The sequence below is a fragment of the Topomyia yanbarensis genome, chromosome 2 (assembly GCF_030247195.1).
Source record: "Topomyia yanbarensis strain Yona2022 chromosome 2, ASM3024719v1, whole genome shotgun sequence".
In the NCBI taxonomy this organism is placed as follows: domain Eukaryota; kingdom Metazoa; phylum Arthropoda; class Insecta; order Diptera; family Culicidae; genus Topomyia; species Topomyia yanbarensis.
In genome coordinates, this window is record NC_080671.1 from 189,291,996 (window position 1) to 189,310,471 (window position 18,476).

The following is an 18,476-nucleotide window of genomic DNA, read 5'->3' on the forward strand; positions in this document are numbered from 1 at the left end:
GAATTAACTATTTGACTGGTATAACTTTAGTGTTAATTTCTTCTTATACTAAGAAATGTAATAAAAATTGTATTTCAGCTTAATAAATGCAATTTTTCAATTTGCATTTCGGGGTTTTTCGTGACATTCTGAAGAGTGTACGCGGCATACGGGTTAATGACATTCGGGTTTAAGTGACATTCGGGCAAATGTTATTCGGGTAAATGGCTTTCGGACAAATGTGATAGAATCTCTATCACTATACAAACACGCTGGTGCATCTGAATCATTCTATCGTAGATTTGAAATGAATAAATTCGTAAATGCACTTCACCACGAACTACAATTTTGTACAGTAACTGGAAGCAAATACTCGTAATTTCCACAATTTTCAAAAGAATCCAAGAAAAGCCATTCAAATGCCTTCAGTATGCTGCAAATTAAACTTAGCATCATCAGATTCCATTTTTTAAGCCACACAAAAAGTCTCCATGAGTTATCTAAAAAAAATAACCCGTCGTCAACTGATCGGGACCACGCCTCTTTGTTGTCTTATTTTAGAAAAGAATGTAGACTCATCCTTTTTTTTTTTTTCAAAGATGCATATTCTTATTAACCGCCGCTCTACAGCATAGGAAATCCCGTATAGAAAAACTGTTCTGTGGGATTTCCTACATTACCTTTCTGCGCAATTGTCTATTTTTTATAGGAAATTCCAGTGAGCGTGGCACAATTTAGTTACCTGTATAGCAGCAATGTAGTATATACAGGTATGGATAAGATGGCGCTTTAGCATCCATAAGATGAATCTCTCCTGACTGATGTTAGTGATATCAGAATAAATCAACTTGCTTTCGTCATATCGTTCGTTCAGCTCTCATTGAATCGTGTGAACGCTATGACGTCGACCAGATATGCTTCTGGATTGTTAACGTATTTTTGGTTTCGAACGTTAGCAAACCGTGTGATCTGCCACACCTGTTTAAACAACATTGGTAAACCAGCAGTAGACACTAGAGTTTTCATTTCACGGGAGTCTTCAGTTTATCGTGATTCGGGAAATGATACGATCAATTCCCGGAAAATCCCAGAAACACAGAATAAAAATTGAAAAAGATGTAGTTTTTACTTTAATACAAAAAGAGTTTTTTTCATGTTCTATGTGCGCTTTTAAAAACCATCGTGTTTTATTGTATGCCACCTAAAATAAGACAACAAAGAGGCGTGGTCTCGATCAGTTGACGACGGGTTATTTTTTTAGATAACTCATGGAGACGTTTACCTTTTGCGTGGCTTAAAAAATGGAATCTGATGATGCTAAGTTTAATTTGCAGCATACTCGTCTTAATTAGTCTAGGTATTTACTTTTCGACTTCTCTTCAGAACCAGGGATGCCATTATGCCAGATTTATCTGGCACAGGCAAAGGTTTTGGTAGCTTACAGACAAAAAGACAAAACTCTCATTTTGCCAGATTTTTAAGTTTTAGAAGCTGCTACATACACATTTTGGAAATTTGGGTAATTATGTCCCAAATTTTACAAAAATCGATTGATGCACATTCTATGAAAACTAAAATGTATGCCAAATTTCGATGACTTTGAGGTCGCTGTCAAGTGTCAGATTTTGCCAGACATTTTTAGCTGAACTGCCAGGTTTTGTTTGAAAAATAGTGGCAACCCTGTTCAGAACCATGGCACTAGCTTAAAATTAAAAACACTACTTGTGAACACACCTAAACATCTTCTATCTTTCGATGTCCCGGAAGTGAAGAAAATTTGTTTGCCGATGAATTAAAACTAAAATTAAAATCGAACATTGTTGTCAGCCAGCAAGCAAATGCGTAGCAATACGCTTACTTAGAGCCCTCTACATGGAGTATTCAAACGGGCAGAGCTGCTTGTTTTGGAACTACGGAAACGAAGTATTGTGATCTTAGTAAATCTCTTTTGAAATAATGATCCAATGCTGAATTGTCACAATCGAACTAATGATAGTTCTGAAGGCTGGCTCAATTGCGCTTCAAAAAAGTTTTTTAGCGGGTTCATAGGACTGCACCTTATAGCTTAAGGGATTTCGGGCCGTCCCGCGAGTTAAAATTTGCAAAATCGGACGAATTAGCAACTATGTGCCAAGTAAACACCGGTCCTCGGGACTAAATTTTGCGCCTGTTTGTCTCGAAGTGTGTAACGTCAAGTCCTCTATTTTGTCTAGTCCAATGTATCAAGCTCCTATCAACGCGTGTTAGTGATGCAATTAAAATTTCGCATTGATTCCGCTTCTGCATTGTTCCTGATCTCCTCTTGGGTCCCCTAGGAAGGGATGCCAAAGGTACTGGCAAACTACATTTTTTTCGGTATATTTACATTTGCACAAGCCGTACAGCCCGCTACAGCGACACATCACTACAGCTCATGCCAGAACGGTAGCCATACCGAGTACATTTTCCCGTAGAGCAGTAGAATACATTTTTGTTTTGCTGCTGTACTCCGACTGCTCGGTGAGAGTGTGGCGTAGTAAAGTTTGTTCTCACGCTTTGTACATTTTTCTCTGCATAGTCAAAGGGAGAGGCCCACACACGAAAGCGATGATGCCGGTCGTGGCGTAAACGAACCGCATTTATTGTAGTCGTTTTTGATTGAAAATATTGAATAGATTAAAAATATTAAAAAGTGTAAAATAAGGAAAGAGAAGCTGTACCGCCCGCGTCTGGTGGCTGTACTGGGGGCAGTATTTCTTTGTCATGTTACTGCTTTGCTTACAGACTGCCGTACAGCATTGGGCGCCCTGCAATAGCGAACGACAGCAGCGTCAAAAGAGAAATGAGAATGTAGGCAGAAAAAATACAGCCGCAGAAAAGGTAGGCATTTTGCATCCTTGCCCCTAGGTCTGAAGCGGATCAATCGACTATTAACTAAATCAAAGAGCGCTGATAACCGTAATGTCCACGAATACTAATTTCCCTGTAACTATGTATTCTGCCAGTCATTATTCCTGTTCTAGTGTATATTAATGATTGATTTGTTTGATAATCAGAAAAAAAGTAAGTTTTTGTTACACCTAAATCTCATAGAACAGACATCTAGTTTTGAACAAACAAATTCAAAATACCTGTTTTGTCATTTGAACAAACATTTACTATACTGGCATATCCCATAATTATAACGATCACTTGAATATAAATTCAGTAAAACTCACGCACTAAACTGAATGACGGCAGAACCACCTCTGGTGGTAACATTTCAGTTACTTTTGGATGTGCCTTTTATTCAACTTTTACGCTTGAGATGAAAGTCTGTTCTCTGTGTCGAAATTGATGTTGCTTCTCAGTTTTACACGAGCCAGGGGAAACTTGGCCTTAATCCCACTGCTATGCCATCGATGTTATGTGATATTCGCTATGGAATATTGTTTGTTTGGGGTCCGTTCATAAACAATGTCTTACTGAAAAAGTCTAAAAATTGTTGTTGGTTTTATTAGCTCCGCTCCACTCATACGTCTCAAATTTTTAGTTTTTCTCTCGGTAATTCATGGCTTTTCCTCAACTGTCAATACGCGACTTCATTTATGAACCATATATACCAAACCATGTGATGTGATGGCCGGAAGATTAGAGAAGCAAAGTTTGACATAAATCGGTTAAGTAGTTTTTGAATGGCAGTTAACATCGCAAATCGTGTTTTTTCCAGAAACGTTCTACAAAAAGCTTCGTCTTCGAGTCGCTTGTCCATATAAAATAAATTTTTGGGGAAGAAGCATCGGCATCTTTATTATCTGGGGAGTAGTTTTCGGGAAAATGTTACAAAATCGCTTATGGTATTTTCGTTTTTGATAGTGCACTACACCGATGTAGTCGGTGCTACATTTATTAAAACTAGGGTGTAATCAGTCTTTCTCTTTTTTTTTGTTCTACACCGGTGTAGCACCAGGTAAAAACGAAAACGCTATTATATTTGCTACCTTAGTGCGGTGCACGTTTTATTAATGAAAAACCACATTAATCGAAACTGTTACACTTTTCCTCGTAGATAATGATTTGAAACTGCAGGTGGATAAGTGCCTCGAGTTACCGGCTACGTACGGTACGGTTGTGACCCGGGCCCTGCTAGCCCAGCAGGTTTGTGAGATGGCCAAGGAAGAGGCTAAAACCTGCGAAACGTTGGTGCATGAGCAACACTTGCAACAGCAGGGATGGGCAGCTGTCGTAGCCAACATGGAGGACGTAGTGAGCGAGTTTCAAGAGCGTGTCGCCGATTTCTACCGGCGGTACGACGAACACCGGCAGCGTTCCACAGAAAATGTGGAGATTTTGTCCAAGTAATTTGATTATATTTAGTTCTCGTTTGAATTTTATTTTATCAGCACCATCATTTTAGCTTTGACAAGGACTTAAAGCAGCTGTCTGAGATTCCCATTCTATCGACGTTAATGGAAAATGCAGAATCACGTCCGTACGGCACTTTCGACGAAGTTTACGCTGATGCTAGTAATATCATCACGAGCTCATCCACCGTGAGCAGTAAAACAGCGAGTAATCATGAGCGAAATAGTGTCAGCGCTGGAAGCGAAACTGCAGCACTCGCAGAGAAATTACTCGCTGCATCAACTGAAGAAAAAGCCTCCCAAGATTTAAATGCAGACGCACCTACTGAAGAAGCGGGAATGTCTGAGAAAGACAAGGTGAAATGTATTTCAGTACTAGACTGGATATCTGCTTCTGAAGGGCAACGAACTTTGAAACGTATGGCAGAAGAATGCCTTCGCGGGATGGAACAATTTGAAAAAGCCACTATGACGCCACTCAAGGAAAGCATCGATAAAGCAGTAGAGCTGTCTCAAAGGGTAAACTTTATCGAGTGGTTCAAGTTGATTGTTTCAATTAATTTTCGTTACTTTTCACTATATAGGAAGACATGAAGGAAATCAAAGGCCTAGAAGAACGTCTCTGTGGACTAGAGCGACTGATGTTTGACGCGAAAAAGGTTGTACAAGATCAAAACGAGCTGGCTCAGTCATTCCAGCAAAATCAGAATCGGGCGAATACGCTGAATGATACGTCTATCCTGCCAGATCTTTGTGAATCACACCGCAGCCAGCTGGTTGTGATGCTAAACAATCATAATCGTTTACGTGACATTCGGCGTCGCTGTGCCAAGGCAAAGGATGAACTGGGTATCAATCTATCTCATCGTTTACGGTAGGTTGTTGCATTTATGTAGTATCGGGTTACATATTTCATAAATTTGTTTATACAGGTACATCATCCACGTTGAAACCAAAGTGTATGAAATTGATAACAGCTTGTTGTTCTACCACACCTGCTTGAAGCGTCTGCAGAAACATTTGGGAATAATCGAGCAAATTCATATGGCTCCCTGTATGTACGTTAGTGCCGTGACGGAAGTGGTTCGTCGAAGAATGTTTTCAAGTTCTTTTCTAAGAGTAAGTTTTTGTCAGTTTCGAAGCGATTGAATTAAACCATGTATTCGTAACAATATTTGTTTTCAGTGGGCTTCCGATTTAGCATGCCGGCTCATGACAATCCACAACGAGGAAGTCATGCGACGGCACGACTTCACCTCGCAATTCGAGGGCCACTTTCTGAGCACCTTATTTCCTGGTATGGACGACATGCCGCCTGCGTACGCTATTCAAGCCCCACCAATTTTCGATTCTAGTCTACCGGGGTTAAACAAGCAAGGTAGTCCAATTTCTCCAATACAGTAGCTAACATGACCAACTATTTACCATAATTATCATTTGCAGATTTACATGAGCTTTCCCGTTTCCTGCCTGAGCTCACGGAGAAAATCCAACTACCGAACATAGACTCTGTGATAGACTTCTTTTCATCTAGATCGATACAGAGCAAAACCAGTGCCCTGCAAGAGCTTCGTTCAGATGATAAAGAGGGTGAAGCGGTGGTACCTTCCGCTAATGTCGATAACGATTCAGAATTAGCTAATACAGCACAACCGCCACCGAAAGAAGATGAAAAGTATGACCGTGAATCTAATGTTGTAATCTCGGAATAATTGCATATCAAATTTACAGGGGATGTGAATCGGAAACCGACACCGAAGAGTTTGAGAAAGTGGGACAAAGCCCGATAGATCGTAGACATAAATCTCGCCCGAAGGTGGAAACTTGCAGTATGGCCACGTCAACTGAACCAGTGATGAAGGCGTGCGCAGAAACACTGACAGAGGTGCGAACAAACAAAAATACTACCACTACTAATCCTAGCTCTTTTACTAACACTGCAATCACTGAGCAGTCAAATTCTATTCAAACGCAGCCAACTAACACATTTTTGTACTCAAGTAATGAAATTAGAGATAGGATTAGTTCAGACGAAAGTGTGCCATATCCTGGTACTAGGTCGGCTTCTCCGAATTCGCCAGGAAAAGGTGCTGCGCACGACTTGATCGATGGCAGTGGTAGTGTTTTACCTTCGCTGCCTTGTTCTACTAATAAAGGCGCCTCCGCAAGTGTCCAGACATTGGCTTCGTCGATAGAACGGTCAAACTCGCGGGGCCGGATGCTCGAGTTTGGTTCTGCCGAGGAAGGTGAATTTATCAATTCGGAATTCTACATCGACGAATCGCTGCCTTCAAGTACCACGAGTGCCGCAGCTGAGCAGTACCAGCGACAGCTACTCATGCAGCAGCAAGAAATCAAACAGAATATTGCGGATTGTTTAAACAAATGCCATCCCAGGGGCAGTTATGATGAGGGAACCATCATTCTGCTGCTGCAGGTACTTTAGACACGTTTCCATCGGTATAGTTTTGTCCCTTTTGAGCTGCTATTGACTAGACCATTTGATATTTTGCTTAAAAAATAATGTTCTAGTTTTCTTTGGAGAAGCTAGATCAGCATTTTCACGTTCTGTGTTGGTTAGTTGTTCATAAGATTGATTTGGGATTCGTTAGCAAACAAAGCACTTCACTTCTTTTGACGTTTCAATAAAAAGGCATTGTGCGATTGCAACATCACAAGTCACCTAACTCACTAATTAGTAATCGCGTCTGCATCAGTATCAGGATTACATTTGTGATGTAGACTACCTTGATATAGTCTGTTGGCATTCGATCGATTCTCAGCAAGATTTGGATGTTTATGCACATTCTCTGGCAATATACTATGTCGAATTCACCAACAGATTTCTATTTTCCCTAGTATATTGGAGTCGTTTAGTGACCTCTACGGCAACTGGCAACTAAACGCTGGATTGAAGATATCGATTTGAGACTTCGAATGATATTCATTACTCAAGATCTTAGTTACAGATATTTGACAGTTCCTCACTTTCAACAACATTTTTAAAATGTAGTACAACATTTGAATATCTTGTCAGGCAATGAGTAAATAATTCTATATAAAAGCCACAACAAATATATTAAAATTACTCCCGCATGCGTGCGAATGCTCGCGTTTCGACAACGCAATTTGGAACTCAAGGAAATACGACCTTTGCTTCGAAAGACGTTCTACACAAGTAAACGATTGTTTGGCGTTAGTTGGTCGACACTCGTGTTTTTCATTTTCTACCGCACTCACTGGTGGAATTAAAGCATTCTTCACGACACTAATCAATACTTAGAGGGACATCCATATACCTCGTGGACAATTTAGGGGAGGGTAGGGTTTACGATAAAGTCCACCCTTGTCCATGGAAATGGGGTGGGGGTATTGGAAATGTCCACGGGCTTTTTTTGTTATATTTTCCTTCTTTAACGGCCGTTCATATATCATGGGGACAAAAAAACCATCGTTTTAACCTCCTCCTCCCCCTCCTTGGACAAACGTGGACAATTCTTGCCTCACTACCCCCCTCCCTCTCTATGATGTCTACATGGACTTTCTAGTTTTTTCGGATAATTTCATAAAAATGGGTTGGTGGGTAATTTCCCAGGATGATGTAGAAGGACTTTATGAAAATCGTTCAAACATATCATACACTTTTTTAGTTTTTTTTGTGAAATTTTCGTGTCTCATTTCTGAACGACATTATGATCTTTTAGATTTACGTTGGGATAATACATCTGCAATTCCACTGTTGAACATTGATCAAATCCGCGAACTCGTTCGATGTATTAGCCATCGAAGGATACAATTGCTCGAAGAAGGGGCCATTTTGCTGTCAGGAATGCTTTTACTACGGGAGAACGCTTATCAAGATGCATTTAAGAGGGTCAGAAATATTGAAAGCTGTAAGAATACGGCTCACAAAGTCAAAGAATTTTATTAAGCCAGCGCTGGTTTCTTTTTGTTGGTGAGACATGGGAACATTTTGGGTTTTTGATGTGCTACTACTTCGGTTTTACACCAGCACTTCCTCGAGCAGATATTTTTGCAGAACCTTGAAGAGACACCTTCTGGCCTTTACAACGAAGCTAGGGAGAGGAAATGTTCCTTCTTTTTCTATTGCTTCAGGCTAGGGTTACCAAATGGATCGAGAGCAAAATAAGGACATCTTGAATCTTGACCGAAACTAACAAATTTTACTCATCTTTGAGCAAAATGTGATTTGTTAAATGGTTTTTAGAAAAGATTCGCAATATGTTTTTTTTTTTCAGAACAGCGATTTTTTTTTGTTATTTTGGAGCCCTAAAGAACTGTTCAAAATATAAAGTCGATTGGCTATCGCGTGGCATCCCGCATTACATTTGAATTTTTAATGGATATTAGTACGAAGAAACCTACCATTTACATTTCCATTTTCAAAAACCAAAATTTTTCCTAAAGTATACAACTTATTGGTTAAAGTACAGTCCATGAAGTGAGTAAGCGATTTACCGAAGATAATTTTTGTATATTTATTTATTTGGGAGCAGGGAAAAATTCGCTGGAGCTGAATTTTGCTTTAACTCTCTCCAGCAGGTACAAAATTTCCTCATCTTTTATATCAACAGATAACAAACATCCAAATGATACATTTCGTTATTTTTAGCTAGAATAAAAACTAACAACATAATCTTAATAACTAGGAACTAGTACTAGACTAAAGCTAACAAGATAATGAGTCCACAAATGATTTCTTGACAGCATTACGGGACAAAGGTAGGTTCCGTGGATCTCTCCAAGGAAGTTGACGAAGCATGAAAAGAAAATTGTGCTGAATAGCTTCAATGCGTTGAATATCATTTTGGTTATAAGATACCCAGACTTACCGTATTCGAGTGTAGAACGGAACGAAACATAATAGAGTACTTTTAACCCATTATATCCTAGCGTATGAAATTTCATACGCAGAACTATCCATCGGTTTACGCGTATTTACTACAGAATTTTGGCATCTAACTGCTTTTTTATTGCACTAATGGGATCATTGCACCTCATGTTTCATTGTGAAACAAGACAACTGCCATTTTTTATAATTTTGTTTACATTTTTGAACCATGTATAGTTGGGGCAAATGGCGGCTGAAAAGTAAGCAATACATTTAATTGAATTTTATTGTTGGAATTCGTGCTAATAATTCCATTATGTGACAAAACGTTTCTACAGGTGTAAAAGAAGTGTTGTCTATCAGAAAATCCGAAGAAATATGTCAAACAACTTAAAATTTGTTGTTTTTATTTATGCGTACGAATTTTTTTGCACGAGATATTTTCATTCTCAAAACCATTTTAAGCGGTGATTTTATTTTTCCCATAATCCTTGATACATTTTTTGGTGGAATTGAAGATATCACTGCATTTGGCTCACTTTTTGAAACCCCTGGGTTATAATGGGTTAAACAATGTATATTGGTACAGTTTTTAGTGACTCAAAAACGAATTTTAGAAGCTAAGAGGCCTTAGAAATAGTGTGCTTAATGTGCTGCTTGAAGTTTTACTCGGGATCTAAGGATCTAAGACTCCCAAATCTTTAACAGACGTTTGACAAAGATTTGTAAAATATTGTAGTCGAATTTAACTTTCGAGTGTTTGCGAGTAAAAAATATAACCGAACACTTGGAAGTATTTAACATCGTCTTATTGGCGTAGCATCAATTGGTGAATACATCCAACTGGGACACCAAGACTTTTGCATCTTTCGCATACTTGATAAGATGAAATAGTTTGAGGTCATCATAAAACGAAAGTTTCATGCACTTCAGCAAATGGCTTAAGTCATTTAACTTGAACAAATCTATGAATAGACCGAGATGACTACGCTGAGAAATATAATCCTTTGCTAGTAAAAGATAGTTGGCAAAAATTCGAATTAGTGGACAAAATCGTTTTTTTCTGCCAACACTCAATAAGATAAGAAACAGTTAGTTTGAAATATTACTTTAACCAATAAACTGAATCAATGCTATTGAATCATTAATCTGACCATAATAAATCAAATGTACTGTAGGTAAGTGACCAACTAAAATTGCGATTTAGTTTTGTTCGATTGAACGAACTTAATCTGATTGATTTCAAATATACCACCGACTAAAACTAAGGACATTTGAGGTAAGGACGCTTTCCAAAATCATCGAAATTCAGGACATGTCCTTTAAAATAAGGACAGGCACAGCACAAGATATTCCCTCCTGGGGGTCATCAGAGTCGCATTCGTCACTAGACGATTTAGTAAAAATGTATTTAGACACCAGTGGCGTTGCTATCTTTAGCGTTTCTGCAATACATCGCTTAGAGCGTCCATGAAGGGAATGCTACAGTTTCTTCTTGCGCTGTTTGTACGCATGACATTTCGGGAGACCATGTGGATTTTCCCCATGGTAGAGACACTTTACAACATCCCTTCCACAGGAATAATCCACATGATTCCCACCGCATTTCTCACAACCAGTGGTTAAAATTATCACTCACACGTAAGATACAGCTAGGTCGCTCGCATGTTATTTCCCCATGGTAACTACCAAGTATCTTATCCTCCTGTCTAAAGCAAGCGATAAATATTTTTGCCATCCATGCGAAAGTTGATTTTATCAGCAGCCCATTTTCTTGGAGAACAGTTTATCCTCTCTCCCGGAAGATTGGAAAATATGAATTAATGGGTACCCGTGTAGTTACGCGCACTGGTTTTGTACTTCTTGTGCACTTTTGAGCAGAAGTGAAAAACACTACAGTTTCCATTGGCAAACTGCTCCGGTGCACAGCCATCAAAAATGACATTAAAATATGCAAAGATAAGCAAAGCCTTGGTACCATCAGATGAGCAAAAAAATCCATTCGTTAGCTAGTCCACAATACCGCGCGTTATGTGACTTTATCGTCAACTCTAGATTGATGATAAAGAATTTTCATCTCTTACGGAAGGAGGATAAAATCAAAGCCCAAGGAAGCGATAAACGAAAGAAGAAAAAATTAGAATCGTTCCTCCAACAATATAGGAAAAAATGCACGCATGCTATGTTAACGATAGACACTGAATAGGAATAAGGCATTCTCTCCTTGCTTCAAATCGACAAGTCGATCGTGAACCGACAAATGGGCGAAACTAACAAATGTACACAAACAGAGATTTGATTAATATCTGAAAGAGGAGTAAAAATGCTTTATAAAAAATATAAAAACTCATTTATAAATATTTCACACTTCGTGAAAATCAATAAAAAACAAAACGGCGGATCCGACTTTCAACTGTAAACAAAAAGCCAGGCGGGTTACGCCTCTGCATTTGTAAGGTAGTGTATACAGGCGAAATTGACAGCATAATTGTTTACAAGGTCCGTAAACAGAATCGCCCTAAACAAAAACCAAGTGCTTGTTACGACCAGGGGGAATAACAAATTTTCCCCTCCAGCGAGCACGACGAAAGCCACATTTGATTTTTGTTTTTTGGCGACACTGCAGGGCGAAATTGAGAGTCGTCAAAACAAGAGGGCGACTCAAAAATGGCCTAATCAACATTTCATAACACTCGGCGAAATAATCTGTTTTCAATTTTATCAACGAAAGCGTTATATAAAACATTTTAGTTATGCTTCCGAAAACTAGTATTGTTTCAAAGTGTTTCAATACATTTGAAGGCGCAGTATGCATACACTGTTAAAATATGATTTAATTTTCTGAACCGAATTTTCAAAGCTATTTTTCTCGATTCGATATCATTGCGACTTCGGCCCTTTGGTCGATTCATGATCGAAGTTATCATCAATGGTGGAAAGCGTTGTTTATCCTCTCCGCGAGAGGATAAATGTGATGCCTGCACACAACGAACCGCAAAAATGTGAACAGGTAGACGAACCTTGCCAAAACGGAGATAGTTAGGTAGAGCAGAACCGGCGAAGGTCTTCCTATAAGAGTCTGAGTTGGGTGATGTGCCTATTATGGCAGTAGAGCCTATTGTGACCCTATTTCGTACCCCTTGGTTTAGAACCAAGCATATGAGATAATGACACTATCGATTTGGCTAAAACAGGTGAGAAAAAATAAGCTCAAGTTTTATTCTTTATTTGTTGTGCACATATGTATTTAGAACTATCCTCTAAATTCAACTTTTAATTAAAACAAAATCACCTTATTGAAATACCTCCTAATCCGCCTCACTCACGTAGTGAACCGAAACTGGATGCAACGGCGCTTAGCAAAATAAACTTTTACGAGCCAGCATTTACCGCCTCATACCTCGTTGTTCCAGCACAAATATACTAAACATTGCACTGATACATACCTTTATTTTAGCTGGAGAACCTTTTTACGATAATTTCACTTTAAAATCACTCGTCAAACACTAGAATAGGCCTAGTGTTATAATAGGATAAAACTAAATACGGGGGTTCCTATTATTGGCATGTTTTCCTGATACACTACCACAATCAAAACCAACTTTTTGCATCCATCATACAGAAAAGAATCACCAGTGCGGCCAAACCAAAACATGAACTTGTAAATATAATGTAATGCAATTTCAGGTATAAGCAATCAATTACTTCAAGTTATTCAACTAATTGTTGATTGCAGATATTTTATTTTCATCTGCACATACAATTCGGATCGGGAGACAGCAATGTGTGATTTGAAACTTGTCATTCCACTTGCTAACCTTCGAATGGTTTTTTTCTGCGTGCGCAATTCTGGGCGCTCTTCTACTAACAGCTGATGAGTTTCATTGATGTGCGTGATGTTTACGTTTGTTTTGATCGGCTGAAAAAAGCAGAATGATTCGTTTTAAAAATCACTCGTTGGCGTCCATGATCTGGATACCTAGTTAGAATCGACGCAAATGGAATATGAGGCATTGCGTTTCAACTAGATTGTTTTTCGATGAGGTGGAAATTGGCACACCCATGAGGCGATAATTGGATCGTTGAGGTGGGAATAGATGCACAGAATGGAACATTTATTTTCATTTATGCTGAAAATTGAGGCAATTCTGCTAAATAAGCATTATATAGATGTTTAAGAAACAGTACACTGACACTTTATTCTGAGAAAGGTTATAGATAATATGGCTTCTTTTAAAGTTGTTCAAAAAATAGTGCGACCCTCTCCCTAATGGTGCCAAAATAGGCTCATCACCCTATGTCCTCTTCCCATCAGCTGCGACTGATGCTGAATGCAAACGTTTGTTCACCAGTATCTTCACTTTGGATCTGTCAATATACATCTAGAACACGATGTTCCCAATGCGATGATTTAGTCACCTGTTGTAAATATTGTTTATTCGATTTTGTTATTGTTTATCATTTATTTACATTTTAATGAAATTCAATTAGCTAGAGATTACTGGTTAGGGAAAGTTATGAAAATTTAGAGCCATAGTACTCAACTGAGAGCAAGGATGTGAAGTATACAGATCTGAAAACTAGAAGTGGGGGGTGTTCAGAACAGGTTTAATATCGTACGGGATTAACTTTTGTATTCTGTTGGTGGGGGTCGAGCTTAGGCAGCATAACTACGAATCACTCACTCGTACTTAATATTTTTTAACTATTATTACAACTATCTTAAAATTAGGAATAACTAGAGGGCGTGATTGAATTTCGTAAAGATTCAGGGAGATTAATTAGAGTTATTTGGTGAGTGGTGGTGAAGTAGGGCATTTTCAACGAAGTTATGTAATAAAATAGTTAACACTAGAAAAGAAAAGAAAGAGTTAAATGCTTCGGGAAGATATTTGGGGCTAGGGGATGATATAACTCTAACTCTGGTATAAGAGTCAGGAGAGGGCGGGTGTACAATGATGACAGGTGGGAGAAAATTATCAATTTTCAGTTTCGTGCATCTGAAGATCAACCGCATAGGTTACAGACTCGGGTGGCCCTCATCAGGAAGAATTATGTGCTGGAACGCCGGGTGGTCCACCTCGAGTCGGCAGGGATTGCTCCAGACGATTTCGTAGTACGGCTCAGATGCGGACCGGAAAGACTACGAGTTGCGCGTGTGATGTTTGTGCTGTAGGTCACGTGTTTGTTGGCTCATTTGACAAACCTTCTTGGGTGTATGGCGCAGAGGGCATTTCTGATAATGATAAGAAACATGAAAGGGCCTGTTATATCTGTATATTGATGGTTTTTAGAAAGATGTAGGGACAGATCGCGGCTTGCCATAACATTTCGAACCTGGATGTTGGGTAGTCTTCCTCGGGCCCGAAGGGTGTCCATTAGCCGAGACCTGGCGGAACTGTACTCGGTGCACGCAATGAAGTCATGACCCACATCCATCCCCTTGAACCAAGGTTTCGTCGATACTTTAGGGACTATCGACTCTAGCCACCTCCCTAGTTCACCATTTCTCCACGAAGTTTGTGGCGAAACCAAAACTTTGTACATTACCTAAGTCAAGGAACTGATGCATGATGTTAAGCTGGCAAGGATTAGCCGTCGAAAGCGGCGGCTCCCCGCTAGAATATCGTTGCACCAATTCGGCCGAAACACTAGCTACACCTTTTCTACACGGTTCCAACCACTCATTTACAAATTAGTCAACCCTCAGGCCCAGGAACAATTGGTATATACCCCGTATACTTGCGCATATGTCAGTGGCGCCATAATCGCAAATGCGATAACAGTCTCAACTAAAAATATATTCAATTCAAAATGACCGCTAACATTGACGAATAATTGTTGTCGAGTATTATGTCTGTAACACTGTGATATAAGTATCATTTGGCGTAAGGTATGAAAATACTTTCGAATGTATTTAGTGCAACTTGTTTGAGTAAACCTAGCAATCGGGTGGATCGTACATTTGCTTACGACACATTCCCTATACAAAAGAAAGATAAATGCTGTGAAACCCATGACACCATTTGTCAAAATATGCATTCAGTTCGATTTTAATATGTATTTAACCAAAGCTCCAAAGATGGAATCACCATATATGTTTGAATAAACCGGGCAGACGAAAAGATTACAAATTTGCGTGCAAGAGTTACTTGGCGTACAAATTCAAAGAGCTGTTCATGTTTGAAAGAAGGAACCAAGTCCTACGTTCGAGTAAACCGGTTATACGAGAGGATAACAGGTTTGCTTGCGAGAGGCCGCTACTTTCGACGGCACATTCTCAGCAGCTTAACACCGCAAAAGTTCCTTGAATTAGGTATGCGCAACCCTTTGGCTTAACCACAAATAATGAATAAAAACATTAACTTTTCTGGAGAATGGGACATTTTGGATAATGGTTTTCTAGGAATTGGTACATTCTGGGAAATGTCTTTCTGGGGAATGGTACATTCTGGGGAAGGGAATTCTGGGGAAGGGAATTCTGGGCAATGGTTTTCTGGGAAATGGCTTTCGGGGGAATGGTATACAGCCAATAAATTCACATCAAATCAAACCGAAATCGCGATCGAAACGTAGGCCTCTTTTTAAGCAACAATTTCAAAAGTGTCGAGTGTTGGCTGGTACAAAATATTTTTGTAACTCTATTTCGAACCATCGAGCATTGAACTTCTATTACTTTTTAGAGTCTGACGACACCGGTGGCCACGTCTCCCTAAGGAGGGAAGTGAAGTCGTTGGTCCCCGTCCATGTGTTGATGGGCCGATATTTATGTCCAGATGGTGGAGTCATCTCTCTGGTATTTGTTATAGACACTCAATGCGAGCAGAGGCATATTGAACAATAAAACAAAAGATTTTAGAGAAATTCTAGTCGTTCTAGCATAGCACTTTCTTCAGAAATGTTTCTATCACTTTCTCGGCTACACTTTTACGAATTAATATTGCATATTGCAACTGTGGTCTGTTGTATTGAATATGAAAAAGTAGATTTATGGGAAATTGCGATTTTTTCCCCTTCAAAACGGTGTATCTCAGGATTCGCTCAAATTATATTTTAAGTGTTTCTTATATAAAAATGTCTGAGGAATACGATTGAACTAGAATTTTCAAAATAAAATATATGTATTATTAATTTTTAATATTTAAGAAAACCAAGGGTTTTGACAATTTGTCAAAACGGGGGGTGCTCTTATGACCCGAGGGGTTGTTCAATTGACACAAAAATTTGGGTTTTTATATATTGGCCCTAGATGTACGATTCCTTCAAATTTGGCTCAAATCCGTGAAGGTCGATTACACGTGCCTTGATCACTTCGCGTGGAATGATGACCCATATGTACAGTCAATTGACCTGCTTCAGAACTCAAAGACATAAATAGAGAGATCAGGAACAATACAGCAGCGGACTCTCAATTCAAAATTTATTTGTTTAAGATTACGATGACGCAAACGAGGTGATAGGAAAATGTTTCTTGGGCTTAGACTAACCAGAGGATACCAAACGATTATATTAACATGTGCAATTTTTTCCCATTCTTGCGAAAGCCGAAGTTTACCTGTCAGACGTTGCTAATGCGTCCAATTTTCCAAAATTCATCTCGTAGGACAACACGCTACTGTCCTATTAGTCCGTAAAACATAACAAGTTTCATTTCTCGTTACTCAAAAACATCTATTTCATTCCAGGAAAATCTCGGTACAACACGATTAGAGGTGGAAAAACTAAAAACCATTCTGCGCAATGTGTACCAGCTGTCACAGTCATCGATCATTTTCTTGCGTGGACAGTTGACAGCGCTCAAGACAGAAAATGTGACTAGTCGGACCGAATTCCGCAGTCAACTGGAGGCGATCCATCGATCCTGGGTCGCTATGCAGGATGCAGCTCGTAACCGGGAACGCGAAACTATACAACAATTGACTGTTGATCACGAGCTTGAAATGAACGATCTCCGAAAAAGTATCCACCAGAAAGATGACGAAATTCAGTCACTTCGATCGGATAACTCCACCTTGAAGGGTAGCCATATCGAAACGGTTTCCAAGTACGAGAGTGAGAAGAAAGAGTTGAACGACAGGATTGACGAAATGAAGGAGGTTGTTAGTAAGTTGGAAAGACAGCTAGCTGATGTGGATGTAGACAAAAAGAAGGCTATTCAAGAAGCTGTGGATCAGCTAGAACACAAGCACAAAACCGAGATCGAATCGTTGCGATGTAGGTACAAATTGATGACGAGCATGGATCGGTCACCGTCGGATACGAGTTTAGAAAAGATAGAAAGGCCGGATATGATCGATATTGTTAGCCACGAACAATTACTGGCACAGACGCGAGAAGATTTCAATCGCGAGAAGGAACGTGCAATCAAAACTGCTGTTGAAGAAGAACGGCAAAGATGGGAAGCTTCTCAAACACTGAGGGCACCATACGCTCAATCGCAACGTTCGATGGGTAGTTCTCCGGGTACACCGACCGGGAGTCAAGATGTATATAAGAGAATTTTAGAGGAGAAAGATCGCCAGCTAGATGAGCTGCGAGATAAGGAGGCCCATTTACTGAAGGAGAACCAGCGATATAAGGAAACCATCCAATCATTGACGGATCCAGAGTTGTGCACTAATCAAATCAACATCAAAGAACGCGTCGAGGCGCTAGAACTTGAAAATCAACAATTAACGAAAGAGCTGGATAAGCAGCACAATCGATTGTGTGGAACGGTTTCTATTCAATCCTGTTCTAAAGGAGACACTGTGATGATCATTTACAATGCTACCTATGATCAGTACACAATTTTTCAGGTAATTGATTTGTGTTTTGTCTTTTGTCGTTTTATGGTGCTAAATAATCAGCGTAGTGAACGAAAGATATATTTGTATTGTTATCAAGTTTTAATGTTCACGTAGAGTATAATACTACTACGTCATTATATATCGTATGCTAATATTTTCTTCTGCATTTCAGAATGCTCCTGTGTTATATTTCCTGCATGCGGATAGCTACGCGGCCTTCAGTCTGCCGCAGTTAGTGGCGGGTGTGGTGCCAAAAACTATTTATTGTGTTGGTACTGTAGTGGATAAGGACTACTGTCATGCTCGGAAGGACGAAAACCGATACAAGGTATCACGGGGTACTCGTTTTTATCGAGTTAAAGTGAAACCTTTGTCGAACAGTGGCAGCGTCAGCAGTAGTACATCGAAAAACGTCGATCCCGACAAGCACTCCTACAAGAAGGAAAAAAGTAAGTGTTGCCATCGTTATCACCGGTTGTGATGATGTTCAATATCGACAAGAATGAAATGTTCCAAGTACCTACGTTACATGTT

The 18,476-nt window shown here is 39.4% G+C and overlaps 1 protein-coding gene across 7 annotated transcripts in view; it reads left to right on the forward strand.

Moving 5' to 3' along the window:
* Window positions 1-18,476, forward strand: part of LOC131682485 (RB1-inducible coiled-coil protein 1) — an 84,597-nt gene that overhangs the window by 25,209 nt on the left and 40,912 nt on the right. For all 7 annotated transcript variants that reach the window (XM_058963981.1, XM_058963984.1, XM_058963978.1 and 4 more), the window contains exons 4-12: window positions 4,007-4,295; window positions 4,355-4,820; window positions 4,886-5,175; window positions 5,234-5,420; window positions 5,487-5,679; window positions 5,745-5,976; window positions 6,033-6,186; window positions 16,839-17,951; window positions 18,115-18,391. In XM_058963981.1, coding sequence (XP_058819964.1) covers window positions 4,007-4,295; window positions 4,355-4,820; window positions 4,886-5,175; window positions 5,234-5,420; window positions 5,487-5,679; window positions 5,745-5,976; window positions 6,033-6,186; window positions 16,839-17,951; window positions 18,115-18,391 — 3,201 coding nt within the window. The remainder of the gene's footprint in view (window positions 1-4,006; window positions 4,296-4,354; window positions 4,821-4,885; window positions 5,176-5,233; window positions 5,421-5,486; window positions 5,680-5,744; window positions 5,977-6,032; window positions 6,187-16,838; window positions 17,952-18,114; window positions 18,392-18,476) is intronic.